The sequence below is a fragment of the Beta vulgaris genome, chromosome 5 (genome assembly GCF_026745355.1).
Source record: "Beta vulgaris subsp. vulgaris cultivar EL10 chromosome 5, EL10.2, whole genome shotgun sequence".
NCBI lineage: Eukaryota > Viridiplantae > Streptophyta > Magnoliopsida > Caryophyllales > Amaranthaceae > Beta > Beta vulgaris.
The window spans coordinates 55,947,535-55,966,034 of NC_079206.1; the positions used below are offsets into that span (position 1 = coordinate 55,947,535).

General features: G+C 35.6%; 1 protein-coding gene across 1 annotated transcript; it reads right to left on the reverse strand.

Moving 5' to 3' along the window:
* Positions 1–12,980: 12,980 nt before the first annotated feature.
* Positions 12,981–18,424, reverse strand: LOC104894002 (probable receptor-like protein kinase At5g61350). The gene is made up of 2 exons (XM_010680153.4): positions 16,353–18,424; positions 12,981–14,713 (listed from the first exon to the last, which is right to left on the reverse strand). Exons 1-2 carry the CDS (start codon positions 17,519–17,521, stop codon positions 13,195–13,197), a joined length of 2,688 nt encoding a protein of 895 aa, XP_010678455.2. The 5' UTR covers positions 17,522–18,424; the 3' UTR covers positions 12,981–13,194.
* Between the last annotated feature and the right edge of the window lie 76 nt (positions 18,425–18,500).

Consider the following 18,500-nt stretch of genomic DNA (forward strand, 5'->3'; position numbering starts at 1 on the left):
TTCAGATTTATTATCATAATTTATTTTATATTATTTAATTATTATCATCATTTTTGTATGCATTTGGTGTGTAATTTATTTTGATTCAGTTATTGTATGGTTTATGTTCATTTTTTTTTCTGATATGTGTTTTTGTTTTTGGTTGCAGAATTTGATTCTTAAGATTGAAGTTCAAGATTGAATATCTAGAAATTTAGTTATTTTATTTAGAATTTTTTTTGTTTAAGATTTATCATATTTTAATTATATTTGTTGTATTTGATTTCAAGTATATTAGTTTTTTTTTAGATTTATCAAAATTATTGTATTCTTTTTGGAAGCACATATGTAATGTTTTACAAATTGATAATGAAATGTTTATTTTTACGGTTTTTTCACCAAATACCCCCGACAAATCAAAAAATTCACAATATACCCTCAATGTTTCAACAATTCACCGTATACCCTTGAGTTTTCGAAAACGTGCACCAGATACCCTTTTCTTAACTTCCGTTAACCCACCGTTAGCTTTATTTACGTTTTTGCCATCATTAAACCCTAACCCTAATCTAACCTAACCCTAATCCTAATTCAACCCTAATCCTTCCCCTAAACCCTAACCCTAACCCTACCTCTTTGGCAGCCCCACCCCCTCCCCTCCACCCCACCCCCTCCCCTCCACCCCACCCCAGCCCCTACCCTTCCCCCCCCACCGCCGGCCTCCCCCACCGCCGCCTCCCCACTGCTGCGCGTCTGTCACCGCCGGTTCCCCTCACCCATTCCCGCTGATTCCCGTGATTTCCCCGGCGATTTCCAGCCCCTACCCTCACCGCCGATTCCCAGCCACCGACTTCCCAACCCCGTCGATTTCCCAGCCCCGATTTTACAACCCTTCAAAAATCCCACCCCTCCCCCTCGAACGCTAAACCCCACCCATCGATTTTCCCGCTCGCCGAGCTTTACTTCCTCGCGTTGTGTCGCTGCTTCGCCGGAGATTTTACAACCCTTCGAGAAATTGACGTGAGGGAGTAGGGGAGGGGCTGCAAGGCTTGCGACGGTAGAGGCGGTGGAGGGGAGGGGAGAGGGAGCGTGCTGCGGCGGTGGGAGGGGAGGGGAGGGGGAGGGTGGGGCTGGGTGGGGTGGGGGGCTGGTGGGGAGGTGGGTAGGTGGATTAGGGTTAGGGTTTGGATTTTAGGGTTAGGTTTAGATGTTAGGGATTAGGGTTTAAATTAGGGTTAGTGAATAATGATGGCAAAATTGTAAATAAAGCAAACGGCAGCCTAACGTCCGTTAGAAAAAGGGTATATGGTGCACAAAAATGAAAAGTCAGGGGTATATGGTGAATTGTTGAAACAAGGGTATATTGTGAATTTTTTGATTTGTCGGGGGTATTTGGTGAAATAACCGTTATTGTTTTTTTTGTTTTTTTTTTTGACAGAAGAGTAAACAAGGAACATAAGAGGCAATTAGCTTTCCCTTGCTGTAGTAGCAAGATGATGTGCTAACCTAACCTCTTCTCTATTTACCTTGACACATGAAACAAATAAGAAACTATTAGCTATCCTTTTAATATCTCTGATGATGTTGTCTATACTCTTATTTGTGATAGAATCTTTTTGCAACGCCATAATAACCTCTGTGTTGTCGGTTTTGATTATCAGCCCTGGACTTCGCCATTCCATATCCGATAATGCTTAAAGAATCGCATAAGCTTCCGTCTGCACTGCCGAGGTTGCAAAAATCTTTGTGGCAACTTCCTCTTTAGGATCATTGTTAACATTTTTCCAGGCTATAGCCGCTTTCCACTGGTTTGTCTTTGCATTTTTTTTCCAAGCTCCGTCAACCACAATTGTTTGCACACTGATGTTGTCCATGGTTCCCTTTGTCAACCGTGTTGTCGATGATTTGTATGATCCAGTTGTAACCTTTGTGAATCTTTGTCCAGCTTATGCCCCTGGTCTTCTTTTCTGTTTTTCGATCTTAAGATGTGTTCTTTGATTATGAGCATGATTCTATCCGGGTTTGGCTGCACCTTTCTGAAGATGATTTCGTTTCCGTGAACCCAAACGCCCCAGAGTGTCGAGATGAACTCTAGTTCCATGGGAATACCATCTTCCTTCTTCATTTGCTTGAAAAGATGAAGAAAGTTTTTTAGCCACTCCTGGATAGTCAGGTGGTTTCCATTGTCTGCAATAATACCCATGGAACCAATCCATATCCTTTGGACGACATCGCAGTCTCTAAAAAGGTGAGATAGAGATTCTGCTTTTGACTTGCACAAGCTGCAAGTTGGGTTAATCCCCGAGATCGATCTCTTGATGAGATTATCCGCTGTAGGAAGAGCGTTATTGAATATCTTCCATAAAAAATGCTTCCATTTCGGAAAGAAGTCAGCTTTCCATAAAAGCTTCCAGAAAGTAATATCAGATGAGAGGTTGTTATGCTCATTATTCAAGAACCAGTAGCCTGATTTGACTGTGAAATTCCCTGCCTTAGTGAAGCTCCAGCTAATCTCATCTTCTAAATCTTATCTTGGAATGTGAGTTGCTAAAATTTCTTTCGCATCCTCCTTGGAGAATAATCTCCAGATAATAGAAGAGTTCCACATTTTATTATTATCCATAAGATCCGAAACCTTGGACGGATGCCCTTGTGACTCATGACCCCCCAAGTCCCTTGGCTTGAGATTGCTAATAGGATTCCATCTGTCAGTGCCTAACCTGATTGACTTCCCGTTCCCCAGTTTCTTATAAAGACCATCCTTGAAACTTTGACATGCTCGAAATAGGCTCCTAAACGCGTAGGAACAATTTTTCGGATTTTCATTGTCCATAGCCATCAGAACGGGGTCCTTCTTGTATTTTGCCACATATATCTGGTGAAGAAGGGAGTTCTTACTATTGTGAATTCGCCAGGCTTGATTGAACAATAGAGCTTTATTCATGTGTGAAATGTTCCTAAAGCTCAAACCTCCCTGAGATTTGTGTTTTTCTAAAAGAGCTCGTTTCCTCCAATATATTGGCTTTTTGTCCATTGCAGAAGCCCACCAGAATTTTAGGAGAATTGACGTGATTCGTCGCGCTATTTTTTGAGGTAGAATGTAGGTGGAGATGATGTTGGAAGCAAGCGAGGTTAAGATGGTATTGATCAGAATTAGCTTTCTAGTTTGAGATAGATTGATAAATTTCCACGACGAAATTTTATCAACTATTTTTGAAGTAACTCCGTTGAAAACTGCCGTAGTTCTACCGTCAACTTCCATTGGGCATCCCAAATAAGTGCCAATTTTGTTTTTCTCCGCAACTCCCAGGGGTTTCCTCATTAATTTCCGAAATTTTTGGGGGGTATTAGGGTTGAAGATCACATGGGATTTATCAAAGTTGATCATTTCCCCTGATTTCTCACAGAAGGATGAGAGTATGTTTTTAATCGCCCAACAATTCTTTGGCACTGCTTTGAAAAAAAATAGAGCGTCGTCCGCAAAGAAGAGATGCGAAATCTTTGGAGCATTCCTAGCAATTTTAAGACCTTCTAGCTCATTTGACTCTTGAAGATGCGAGAGATTTCTCGATAGAACTTCCATGCAAAGAATAAAGATATAAGAGGAAAGAGGATCTCCTTGTCTGAGACCAGCAGAAGGGAAGAAATCTTCAGAGGGTTCCCCATTAACCAGCACCGAGTAGGAAACAGTAGATATGCATTGCATGAGCCAAACCACCCATTTTTGAGGAAAATTCATTTTCCTCAGCATAGCTTCCACGAAATCCCATCTTATCCTGTCGTATGCTTTACTCAAGTCCACCTTAAGTATCCCAGCAAAACAGTTTCCCTTCTTCCTTTTCCTAACCCAGTTGACTATCTCATGAGAAATAAAGCAATTATCCGTCATTTGTCTTCCCTGAACGAAAGCATTTTGGTACTTATCAACCAGGTCTCCCATGACTGGCTTTAGTCTGATTGCAAGCAGCTTCGCGATAATTTTATATGAAGAGTTGCAAAGGCTAATTGGCCTGAAGTCCTTTGTCTCTTGAGGCCGGTCTTTTTTGGGAATAAGAGTAATGAAAGTCTTATTTTGCTCTTTCAACAAGAACCCTGAACGCAGGAAGGAATTAACACTCCTGATTACATATGGCCCTACCAATTGCTAGTGTTGTTGAAAAAAGATTGGAGGAATTCCATCCGGTCCTGGCGATTTGAGAGGCTTAGAACTGAAACAAGCATCCCTAATTTCCTTATTAGTGAACGGAGCATTCAGAATGTCCATGCTTTGTTGGGTCAGGATGGCTATAGGGGAAAGGAGAGGATCATCAGGTTGAATACGAGCCTCTTCGATACCTCTATTATGATAAATCCCTTTAAAGCTTTCAAGAAAAAGGGATTTTATTTCCTTTTGATCCGTAGTCCAAATCCCCCCTTCGTCTTTAAGCGCTCTGATTTCGTTTCTTGAAGATCTCCCCTTGACACTCTTGTAGAAATACGCAGAAGTTTTGTCCCCAAACTCGTCCCATCTTGATTTTGCCCGTTGTTGCCAATAGTCTGTTTTTATTTGGAGGGATTTAAGAATAGAGCTTCTGCTATTTTGATCTGTTTCGGCTGACACAAGATAGATTGGATGGACATCAATAATCAGCTCATTGATCACCAAAGAGGTATAACCGTTATTGTTATTACATTGTAGATGTACAAAGTCTTGATTTTAGTTTAATTGCAGTTTTTTATTCTACCAAATATCGTGGAAAAGAAAATTAAAAAAAACATACGAATGGAAATTGTGTCATATTACCGATGGAATAATGCGTCGGTAAACTTTACCTATGCTTTATTCCGTCGGTAATTTGTCGCAGTTACTCCGTCGGTAACAAAGGTAAACCAACGGTAACTGTTACCGACGGTTAATCCGTCGATAAAGTCTGAATTACCGACGACTTAATTTCCGACGGCCATTTACCGAATCCGGATTAGCCCTAAGTGTGAACCGGGTGGTAATACCAAAAAAAAAAGATTGTTAAACATCGCCCATAAAGTACTAAAATCGCCCAAACTCTCACATAGATATACCATAATACCCTTTTTACTTATATTTTCTGATTTTTTACCCTCTTCTCTCTCATCTCCTCTCTCACTCATTCACTCTCTCATCTTCTTTTTCCCACCACCACCACCCTTCACATCCTGCCACCACCACCACCACCAACAAAAGTGGACAATTGAAAACTGTATTAAGACATAGATGATTGTTAATAAATGAGAACTGCCACCAAGATGAGAACTGTAATACTGTATTAACAAATCATCTTCACATGCTGCCGCCGCCACCACCACCACCACCACCATCACCCTTCACATCCTGCCACCACCAAAACCTCCACTTCCTTCGTCGCACTTAGCCTCCCCAACCACCAATCTTTGCGTCACCCACAAATTTTTAAAAAAAAAGGACGAACGTCCGGCCAGGACGTTCCGGCCATGGGTGGAACGTCCTGGCCGGACGATCGCCCCATGGCTGGAACGTCCTGGCCGGACGTTCGTGCCATGGGGCAATCGTCCTGGCCAGACGTTCGTCCTTTTTTTTAAAAAAAATAAACTTTGCTCTTTGTTCTTTAACAAGCTAGCACACTTTCTTGAAAACGCACATCTTCTGTTCGACGAATTGCTTGAAAGAAACGAAGAAGAAGATCTAGAACTTACTGTTCTTCTACTACCTTCTTTTTTTTGAAAGTTTCCATTTTTCATCAAAATAAATCGTTGAAGTTGTTGTTGATGATGTGGGTCAATGATCATGGTATTGGTGCCCACTTCCCATGAACCATAAAACTAGATTTTGTAAGTTGTGGATGTCACTATTGATGCTGGACGTTTGCCCTTTTTAAAAAAAAAATCTGTTGGTGGTGGGGTGTGGTGGAGTGACGCAAAGGGCTGGTGGTGGGGTGACGCGAAGGTTATGGTGTTGGGGAGGTAGGAGATGGCAGGGGTTGCCGGGATGGCAGGGGTGGGCGGGGGTCGCAGGTGGTGGTGGGGATGGTGGGTGGTGTGAAAAAAAAGAAGGGTAAAATTGTCTCAAAAAATGATTTTTGGGCGATTTTAAGTAGTTTTGGGGGCGATAAATAGAAGTTGAGAAAAAAAAGTGGCACACATATGATATAAATTGGTGTCACATGTGAAGTCATAAGATGTGCACGTGATATATTTCAGTCCAATCTTGGTGAAAATTTTAGATTTCATCCAATCCAAATCCAACATAATAACAAAGAAAAAATATCTTATCTAAATTCAAGCAATTAACATCCAATCGGAATGAAACTTATGTAAGATTTGACAAGTCCAACCCGTACATGACTAAATAATCACCTCATCAGTTGATATATTACACTTATAATAATCTTATATTTGAGTTTGCCTTTTTAATAATTTAAGTAATTGCAATATACTTAGTTGTTTGCTAGAAATCTTGTATTGATGTTTTAACGTAATAAGATAATTCACTTTCGATTTAATTCTAACCTAATTCTAGAATAGAGTATCTGAATCTGAGAAAAAAAATGTTCATATCCAAATAGATGTGGACCAATTTACAAGTTTGAAAAATCGAATATAATCTAACTTATTGTCATTCTTATTCATAAATGTGCAAATAATATTGTGTGATTGTCCGTTGAAATTTTGAGAATTAAGATTATGCTCTACAACCAAGTGGATATCATAACGCATAAGAGAGTGTTGGGCACTTGGGCTTATTAGATGTCTCGTTAGTTTCTACTTGGTTTGTACTCGTCTTTTTTCGTGGGTTACTGTCAACTTCTTTTTTCCATATATACTAGTTTGTCTTATTTCATATATCTGGGTTGACAAATGACAATAATCCTAAGTGCCCTGTTACTCTTAAATTCATATATTTGGGTTGACAAATATCTCTATTATAATTTGAAGAGGGGAGGATTTGGTGTGCAGTCTCTTTTACAATTATACCCCAAACGAAAAAGTTATAAGTAAAACTTCTCCTATATTTATTGACTTTATCTAAAAAAAAAAAAGGAAGAATATTATGAACAATTCTTCGTTCATAATATTATTCGACAATTGAATTTTCCCGAGTGGCATGTTTGTCTTAGTTTGGGTTCCGATTGGGCTGTACGGCTGTACCCTTTACTTTTTCTTCTCATAGTAATTCAACGGCCCATAGAGTGAAGAGGTACTACTCATTGGCTTGATGGGCCAGATTTGATGATCTTTATTAAGAAGTTTGAGGTGCTTCTAATTTCAACAACCGATGTTACAAATAGGCTTTGATATAGCTATTAGATTGTCAGTGGTAATCCAAGTTAAATTCTGTTTAACAAATATTATCTATATTTTACTATTAGGATTAGGATTAATTAACTGAAACTAGAGCTCCCAACTCATATTCGTACAAGGATTAGGATGATGTAGTAGCCTATATAAATAAGGTGCCTTAGCCTGTCATATTTTGTAGCAACAAAATCATATATTTCGAAGTACATAACATTCAACTCAAAGATGGAAAATCAAAGGAAAGAAATTTCGAAAGTTCTTCAAGACATGATAAGTGCACAATTTCATCGAAGCCAAGGCCGAGAAACCGAGACAGATCAATGCTACTTCTGCGCGGATTGTGCAGGAGGAAGTTTAAGAAAATCAGAAGCAGAAAGATGTAAACGTTCAGGCCACATAGTGATGAATCCTTTGAAGTGTAGTGGGATATACGGTTATCAAGAGCAAGATTTGGCAAAGGTTATAGACACTTCACAAATCTGTAGGAATGTTGTCAATAGCAAGTATATTATCTACCCAAGACCTAGAATAGTATCCAAGGCTAAGAAACAAAGTAAAGGAAAGAAACCACAGTATTGTGTTACTTGTAAGTTTGAGTTCAATACTTTATGTATTCGCTCCGGAGATCGATTCTGCTCGATAGAATGCCAGTTGATGGACGCTGCGGCGAATACGGAGATTGAGAACAACAAGAGGAAGAAAGACATAGAAGATTCGAGCAGCAATAAGATGCAAAAAAAGGCAGATGATGAAGGTCTAAAAGAAAAGACTAATGATGAGGGTGGCGTAGACTTCTACTCCTTAAATCATAGGAAAAAGAGTAGGAAAGGCAAGCCTGTTAGAGCTTCGCTCTTCTGATTCATAGGAAAGCCAAAGAAACATAGAGAATTACATTTTTTTTAGGTTTTTTTTCTGCTTTAACTTAGTTTGTTGTTAACAGTTTTTCAGTTAGAATATGGATTTTATTACTATTTTGCTTTAATGGTTACAGTTTTTGACATTATTATTAGCAATTTCTATCTTAAATAATGGATTTGTCAAAAAATTATATATATCTTGGATTAAGTCTAGCCACTAATCACATAATGATATTTTCATATTTTGATATGTTAGTTGTAGTAATAGAAGATTGAACTTGATATGTTAGTTGTAGTAATAAAAAAAAGAAGTATAACCATAATATGGGTAGTAGAGTATGTCTGTATGTGCAATGGAAGTTTCTCAACTTGCTGATGATTAGAACTTTAAGACCATAAAAAAAAAATTAGAAAAAAAAGGAGGGAGGCTCTTAGTGTTTGAGGCTTCCTTAATATAAATTTTTGTAAATTTTATTATCATGCATGCATTTATTCTATACTAAACTATTTCATGTTGTTATTTTAAGGTAAATTTCTACACTAAACTATTTCATAGCTTTTAAAGTTTAATATTAGCCTCTAATAAAGTCTAATGCTACATATGGCATAAATTTTTTTTTTTGGGATCTATTAGCTAATATTATCCCGAAACAGATTGTTTGTGATGCTGAAGATAGTTAGTTTTTTTTTAAAACAAAACCCTTCATTCATTAATTAATAATATTCGAAAATATTACAATTCGAAACTAATTGTTCCACACAATAACTAAAGGGTAGGGAAGATAATTAGTCTATAAAAAATTATGACAAAAATAACAAGAGTAAATAGAGCGAGCAACTTTTCCTTGTATTCATATACGTCAAATTTATTGTACAGGAAACAATTTACATTTTCCTGAAAATACAATCTAGAAACCAAACTATACACCCTTTAATTTGTTGTATTTGACGTTGAGAATAGTAACAAAAATTAACCAAAAAAAAGGTAACTAAGGAAATTACTAGATAAAACATGATTAAATTTATTGAAATATTATGTTAATAAGGAGTCTAGTTCAGTCTGCGACGTTGTTAGGAATTCTAGTTCAGTATGGTTTCCTAAAATTAGATTGTATATATATTTTCTACCATTTTAGATAATACATACTGAACTACTGAATTAACCGAACTAGACACCTTATCATATGATATAGCCACTAATCACGTAATGAAATTTTGATATAGCCACTAATCACCTAATGAAATTTTGATATAGCCATTAATCACGTAATGAAACTTTGATATGTTAGTTGTAGTAATAGAAGATTGAACAGTATTAAAAAGAAGTACTACCTCCGTCCTTTATTAGTTTACTCACTTTGACTTATAACACTATTCATCTTTATTACTTTGACCGTCATTTGTACTTTATATGTAAGGAAAATATAATCATGTGTGATATTGTTTGATTCGTCTCAATATGTAGTTTTGAAATATTAAATTTTTATAATTTTTACAAATATATAATTAGAGATATTATTACTTAAAGTTTTACATTGATAAATATAAAAAGTCAAAAGAGGTAAACTAATAAAGGAGGGAGGGAGTATAACCATAATATGGGTAGTAGAGTATGTTTGTATGTGCAATGAAAGTTGCTCAATTTGCTGATGATTAGAACTTCAAGACGATCAAAAAAAGATTTAGAAAAAAGGGGGAGGTGAGGGCCTGTTCTCTTCGACATAAAACAGCTGAACTGAACTGAACTTATCGGAGCTGAACTGAACTGAACTGAACTTATCAGAGCTGAACTGAACTGAACTGAACTGAACTGAACTGAACTGAACTGAACTGAATTGAATTGAATTGAATTGAATTGAATTGAATTGAATTACATTGAAATAAATTACATTGAAATAAATTAAATGTAATAAATATATAAATAATATTTTAAACAATAAGGGCCTGTTCTCCCCAGCTTATTTTCAGTTCAGTTCAGTTCAGTTCAGCTCCAATAAGTTCAGTTCAGTTCAGTTCAGCTCCAATCAGTTCAGTTCGGTTCAGTTCAGCTCCAATCAGTTCAGTTCAGTTCAGTTCAATTCAGATCAGTTCAGTTCAGCTCCATTCTTTTATAACCATTTTGTTAAATATTATTATTATGTTGGTATAATTTATTTTACTAATTACTCTTATTATTATTATTATTATTATTATTATTATTATTATTATTATTATTATTATTATTATTATCATCATCATCGTTATTATTATTATTATTATTTAAATATATATCATTACTATTAAGTAGTAGTATTATTATTGTTGTTTCTATATATTATTTTGTTTATTATAGCTTTACTCATTATTATTACTATATTATTAGGAGGAACATGGTTTAGGTCAAAGCACAAATAAACCCACTTTTTTTAGCCCATAAACCAATCAAATCTCATCAAGACAGTTTATGATGTAATTTTCGCGGTCCGACCCAATCATTAATTTTATTACTAAATATTTTTATATTATTAAATCTAATTATTAAAATAGTAGTATTAATTTACTTCTTAGATATTATTGTTATGATATATCATCATCAAGTATTAATATATTAATACAAATAATATAAAACAATTATTATTAATTATCATTATTATCATTAATTATTATTATTAATAATTTATGATTATTAATATTATTTATTTATAACTATCATTTAAAAATATCCAAAATACTACTATTATTATTATTCATTATTATTACTTAGCATTATAATTATTATTTAATATTTATATTATTATTGTTTAAAATATTATTTATATATTTATAACATTCAGTTTAATTCAATTTAATTTAATTCAATTCAATTCAATTCAATTCAATTCAATTCAATTCAGTTCAGTTCAGTTCAGTTCAGTTCAGTTCAGTTCAATTCAGTTCAGTTCAGTTACATTCAGTTCAGTTCAGCTCCAATAAGTTCAGTTCAGTTCAGTTCAGCTTTAATAAGTTCAGTTCAGTTCAGCTGTTTTATGCCGAAGAGAACAGGCCCTAATAATATGAATATTAAATAATAATTATAATGATAAGTAATAATAATGAATAATAATAATAGTAGTATTTTGAATATTTTTAAATGATAGTTATAAATAAATAATATTAATAATCATAAATTAATAATAATAATAATTAATGATAATAATGAGAATTAATAATAATTATTTTATATTATTTGTATTAATATATCAATACTTGACGATGATATATAATAACAATAATATCTAAGAAGTAAATTAATATTACTATTTTAATAATTAGATTTAATAATATAAAATATTTAGTAATAAAAATAATGATTGGGTTGGACCGCGAAAATTACATCATAAACCGTCTTGACGCGATTTGATTGGTTTATGGGCTAAAAAAAGTGGCTTTATTTATGCTTTGACCTAAACCATGTTCCTCCTAATAATAATAGTAATAATAATTAGTAAAGCTATAATAAATAAAAATATATAGAAACAACAATAATAATAATACTTAATAGTAATGATATATATTTAAATAATAATAATAATAATATAATAATTAGTAAAATAAATTATACCAACATAATAATAATAATATTTAACAAAATGGTTATAAAGAATAGAGCTGAACTGAACTGATCTGAACTGAACTGATCTTAACTGAACTGAACTGAACTGAACTGAACTGAACTTATTGGAGCTGAACTGAATTGAACTGAACTTATTGGAGATGAACTGAACTGAACTGAACTGAAAATAAGCTGGGGAGAACAGGCCCTTAGTGTTTGAGGCTTCTTTATTATAAATTTTATTGCATGCTTGCATTTATTCTATACTAAACTATTTCATATTGTTATTTTAAGGTAAATTTCTATACTAAACTATTTCATAACTTTTAATGTTTAATATTAGCCTATAAAGTCTAATGCTACGTATATCAAGTAATTTTTTTTTGGATCTACTCCCTCCATTTACTAAAGATCTTCTTTTTTTTCTATTTAAGTGCGTTTCCAAAAGATCTTCCCGGCCTCTTTTACTTTATTCCTTATTTGGAATTTTTTTCCTCGTTTTACACTCTCATGTCCCTATCATATGGTCCACCATTACATTATTAATTCAATTTTACTCCCTTTGTCTCTCCTACTTTAACCTTTTTTATTTATTTATTTATCTTAACCCCTTCTCTCTCCTACTTTACCCACCTTACACCCCACACAAATGGATCCTCCTTGGTATCTATAGGAACAGTTTCAAGGAAGATATTTAGGAAACGGATGGAGTATTAGCTAATATATCCCTAAACAGATAGTTTGTCTTTTTTTTTTTAAACAAAGCTCTTCATTCATTAATTAATAATATTCAAAAATATTACAATCCAAAACTAATCGTTCCACACAATAACTAGAGGGTAGGGAAGATAGTTAGTCTATAAACAACAATAACAAAAATAACAAGAGTAAAATAGAGCGAGCAACTTTTCCTTGTATTCATATACTTGATCTATAGATAGAAGTCATATTTATTATACAGGAAACAATTTACACTTTCCTGAAATACAATTCAGAAACCAAACTATACACCCTTTGTTGTATTTGACGTTAAAAATAGTAACAAAAAATTAACCAAGAAAAAGGTACATGAAGAAATTACTAGATAAAACATGATTAAAGTTATTAAAATATTGTGTTAATAAGGAGTCTAGTTCAGTTAGTTCAGTAGTTCATCAGTATGTGTTCCTAGCAGCAATGTTGTTAGGAATTTTAGTTCAATATGGTTTCCTAATATTAGGTTGTATACATATTTTCTTCCGTTGCAGATAGGAACATATACTGAACTAACTGAACTAGACTCCTTATTAACATAATATTCCAATAAAATTTGGAAAACCTTCCAATAAAAAAAGAAAAGAACAAACGAATTATAATGTTCCACACTACACAATTTTGTTGCAAAGCTATGGCCAGGCCGAGCTTGTAATATCAAAAAAAGAAGTATTTAATTTCATTTTTCAATCAACCTAAATTTCATGTATCCCTTGTTCTTTAGTATATAAAATGTCATAGATTTCACCTCCCTTGAAAATTGCCTATTTGTGAGAATGCAGAAGCAGCAACTTCAGTATGATCATCACTAGTTGGAGCACTACTATCTTGTAGTACTCCATCTATACCCATGATTGGAGCCGTCTCTAAGGGGATCAACAACGAGCTCTTTTCCTCAGCTACATCGATTTTCGAGCTCGCTTCTTGTAGTTGCAAAGCGTACTCCAAGTTCCACAACACATCTCCCATTGATGGCCTATCAACACCATACTCAGCCAAGCATTTCTCAGCTGCTTCAACATACTTCTTCAATGAACCAGAGGAAATTGTTCCTTGCAAATTGGGATCTACTATCTTCTCAAGATTCCCTTTTCTGTAGTTTGACATACCCCACTCAGCCAAGTTCACCTGGTCCCTTGGCAAGGCCGGGTTTATAGCAGGGCGCGCGGTCAGGACTTCAAGAAGGACAACCCCAAACGAGTATACATCTGACTTCTCGGTAAGTTGTTGTCTACGGAAATACTCTGGATCAAGATAACCAAAACTACCCTTTACGGCTGTACTCACATGAGTTTGCTCCATTAGGCAAGCGGCTTTAGATAGCCCAAAATCACTCACTTTAGCCACTAAATTCTCATCAAGAAGTATGTTCGTTGTCTTCACATCTCGATGGATAATACAATGAGCTGCACCCGTGTGTAGGTAGTGTAGTCCACGAGCCGATCCAATACAAATCTCAAGCCTCTGCTTCCATGACAAGGGGATGTTGAGCTTGGATCCATATAAGTGCTCTCGAAGCACTCCATTCGACATAAATTCATACACTAAACACATCTCTGCGTTCTCATCACAATAACCAATGAGGGACACAAGGTGCCTATGTCTAAGCTGAGAGAGCATCTGAATTTCGGTTTGAAACTCATTGATCCCTTGCTCAGATTGTGGGTTACCTCGCTTAATAGCAACTTTAGTCCCATCGTCTAATTGACCCATGTAAACCTTCCCGAAACCACCAACTCCAATGACAACATTTTCGTCGAAATTGTTACAAGCATCTTGAAGCTCATTAAAGCTGAAAAACCTCCCAACTCCTTGGTTTGTGGAGGAAAACATGTTGCTCTTACGAGAGCCAAACAACGAGCTTCTCTTAGACGGTGTAGTCATCGAGCTTTTGCTTGAGAGGAAGCTTGTGTGGCTAGATGTGAGGGGAAGAAGCCAAGATGAGAAGCTGTTACTTCTCTCACAGTCTCGAGGCCGCTTTTGCCACCTTACAAACATGACTATGACTAGTAGCAAAGCCACCATTCCCATCACTAACCCTGCCACAGCCAAGGTCTTCATTGTCTTGGATCCCGTGGCTGCACCCATGTAGTTTCCTTCGACATCAAACAACCCGTTTAGGCTGCCTGCGGAGTTGCTCATCTTGATCACCTCCACCCCATTGAGGATTGCGTTCGGCTCGTTCGAGTCGCTGTTTGGGAGCGGCCCCACCTGGATCTCGATCAATCCATTAGTGATGGTTGTGGAGTTGATCACAAAATCCCTGTCAATTATTTCAGAGAAATAGCAAGAATTAGTAAAAGTCAATATGCCACTTTGCTTTTGGTTTGTCATTTAAAGGTTCCTTCATTTTCTTTAAGGATAACATGTTATACTTGATAACTCCAACTTAGGGAGAAGCAAAATAAAGCATCCATTTTAGGAGTATTTTTTATTTCCAAAATGACCCTCAAATTATTTAAGAAAGTCTGAATATGCCACTTTATGCCAAAATAATCAAAACATAACCTTAGATAATCGAGTGGATGTTTTTTGCTAACGTTTAAAAATGAAGAAAGTATATATATATATATATATATAATATATATTATATATAATATTATAATATATATATAATTATTAATATTATATATATATATATATATTGGGACGATTCTTAGATCGTCATGATAAATATATATGAACATGCAAAATTGCAAATCTAATGATTTAGAATGATCTAAGACCTACAAATTTAGTTCTAAAATTGAGTTTGAGCCATTAGATTTTTCTTGGTCATAACTTTTATGACCACCTAAGAATATCACATATAGTACTTGGCCTGTCTTGAAATAATTGTACCGCTATTGATCTTCATGACATTTCACAATAATTTTAACATCATCATCTTATATAGATGGGTTTTTTCCTGAATTCTTCTCATTACATGTTGAGGTGAATATAGATATATTTACTCTTTTTATTTCTCTTTAAAAAGTGTATGTGTCTACCCATATTGCATTTAAGTCAGAATGAATAAAGTATGTATATATAAGTACACGGTTTCATACTCATGTAGTATTTAGTTCACTTGAAGACTTTGACATAAATTGTTGTATGATGAGATATTTAATATCAAATAGTAGAATTCATCCCAATAAATAAAAGGTCAATTTTCCATCCGTTTGGGAGAGATGCTTAATTAATGAAGTAGATATCTTCAACATAGACCTTAACTAAAAATCTTTATGCAACTATTCTAGTACATGCTGTATGGCCCCTTATTATTCAATAATCTATGAAACGATTTCAATATTCAATTTTATCAAGTTCAATTCCTCAAAATCTCCATTTTTCCAGGGTTGTGAAAGGATTGTATTACACCGCGGCTTAGCCAATAACCATGGTATAAAAAATCTTTATGCAACTATTGTAGTACATGTTGTATGGCCGCTTATTATTCAATAATCTATGAAATGATTTCAATATCCAATTTTATCAAGTTCAATTCCTTTAAATCTCTATTTTTCAAGGGTTGTGAGAGCCGCAGAGGGGTAGATGAGAGTGTGCAAGGAGCCCAACAGCACAGGGCCCCCAAAATTATAAAGGTCCCGAAATATATTATTTTGAAAATTTTACTTCATATTTGAAGAAATCGAGCTTGTTTCCCGCTCTTAATAAATTTGTCAATGATTTATCTTTAGATTTTCAGCTTTCCATCTTTAGAACTCAAACCTTCCATCTTTATTTTCTATAAATTAGGGCCCGATTTTCATATTAGAACCGGGGCCCCAAAATCTTCAAGACGGCCCTGGTGACAGGATTGTATTACACCACGTACGGCTTAACCATGATATACATTAGCAAGATCACAATTCTAAAAAAGAATAATGCACGTTATTATACAGTAAGTACACCCTTACCTGTAATATGCGGTAGATAAATCCGAAGTGAGGGAAGACAAGTCGAAACTAGAAGCACCCATCATCCCATTGACATACACATTGAAGTATAAATCATTCAAAGCAGTACTCACAACGTCACAAAAATGTAGCCTAACAAGATAATCATAAGAGTCATCAACAGGCATCTTCCATGTAAGATTGAAGTTAGCATTAACAGTATCAGCATCCGACATCTGAGCCGCCGTAGCATACACCCATGGCGGAGCAATATACATGGTAGCTCCACCCTCAGGGTATTGAACTTTCGCTGGATCAATCCCAACCCTAGTAGCTCCTTGAGGAAAAGCATTAAACTTCTCATCCGGATGCCAAGTCCTCCATAATGTGTCATTCCTAGGCGTAACGAGTGGCCCACCGACGTTAAGTCGGAGGGCTACCTCAAACGCATGGAGGGCTACACCCTCAACGGTCCCAGTAGATGGGACCGTTGAGGCAGTATCCGCAATGAGGTCATGAGGAACAGAGATCACCTCGATGGCGTTGATGAAAGCGAAGGAGTTTTTCTTAGGTGAGAATTTAAGGGTGAGTGTATCAGAAGTGAGGTTAATGAGGTATTCTTTAAAGGTTGGTGTAGGAGTAGGGAGAGTGAAGTCATGTAGGAGTACAAAGTTTTCAGCTGTAACACGAAAAACGGAGGTTAAGAGGTTGTAGGAAGGGTGAGGGATAGGAAGGAAGTAAAGACGGATGAAGTGAAACCCTTGTTGAGAAATAGGGAACTTGTAGGTAGCTGCATCAGGGAAGATTCTAGCAGAATTGTATAGTGGTAGTGATGGAGGTGGTGGTAGATGAGACGAAGGAACATCGTCTTTAGGTGGTGGAGGAAGTGTTTTAACGTTAACTTTGACATCCTCATCACTATTTAGAAATCTAACCGTTGATGGATCGGACTTAAACATCCGTCCATCGGGTAGAGCGACGTCGTCTTGAGCGCCACACGCGATTAAGATGGTGTCTTTGGAGGTGTATTTTGTTGTTATAGGTGATGGAGAAGTGGGTGAGGAAGAAGGAGAAGGCGCGCTAGCAGGAGAAGTTTGAGCATGAATGGTGGTGGGTGTGGGAGTAATAAGGAGGGTTGAAAAAATAATGATGAGGAGCGAGGAGAAGGACGGTCCTCTTTTGAAGATCATAGTGTACTAAATTTTTGGTTATTTTGAGGAAAAATAATGTATGGTGTAATGGTGGATTAAGGGTGTCACATGGCCGTAATGGCGGCCGTGGTGGTGGTGATGGTGGTGGTGCTCATGGAGGGTAAGCCAAAACAAAAAAAGGCCAAAGCCAGAAGACAAAAAAAAAGAAAAAGTTTTGGTTTGGTTTTTTGTTGTTTTGGGTTTTTGAGGAGTCTTTGCAAAAAATTGTGGATGGCAGGTAGAGGAGGAAGGTGGGGAGAAAAGAAGTTGTGGGGAGCAACTAAGTGAAGAATGAAGAAAATGACATGAATTAGGACGTGCCTCATTGTACTACAAGTTTGATGAATGTTAATGTTTTAGTTTTCATGGATTAGAAAGATGTTTGCTTTGTATACATTTTTAATTGATTGTAATGGGGACAAAATTAGAAGACCTAGTAAACGAAGAGGGTGCAAAGCTTTGTACCGTGGGAACCACAACGTTTTGTTTTGGGCAAGGTTAGCTGGCTACTTGTACTATTTTAACTACCAACTAACATATGAAAGCCAAAAACCGCGTGATGTTAGCGCAAGCTTGTAGGTTTTTAAACTAACTAAGATATGCCTCTGGTGTGGGGTGCTCTTGGGTTGGGTGTAGGGGTCCTTCTTGGGTTGGGTATGGTTTGAGTTCGAATCTTGAACTATTGGGTTAATTTGAGTATCAAGTTGATATTAGGATAGGTTTGCGTGATTTTTTTTTTTAGGTTAATCAGATTGGATCATGTTTGATTTCAAGTCGTTTTTTCGAATTTGGTCATTTTTTAACAACTCTAAAAACATCATTTTTATGTTTATTTGGAAGTTTTTACAAAGTTGAGATAAGAGTCAAATCTCTAATTTACAAAGAATCAATTTCATAGAAGTGATTCTTTAATTAATTGAAGATTATAAATAAATCTCTAATTTTTCCGTAGTTTGAAATAATTAAATTCTGTTATATA

Coding starts and splice junctions, on each gene's coding strand:
- LOC104894002 (XM_010680153.4), bottom strand. CDS start 17,521: ATGATCTTCAAAAGAGGACCGTCCTTCTCCTCGCTCCTCATCATTATT. Junction 14,714..16,352: donor TTATCTACCGCATATTACAG/GTAAGGGTGTAC, acceptor AATAATTGACAG/GGATTTTGTGATCAACTCCA.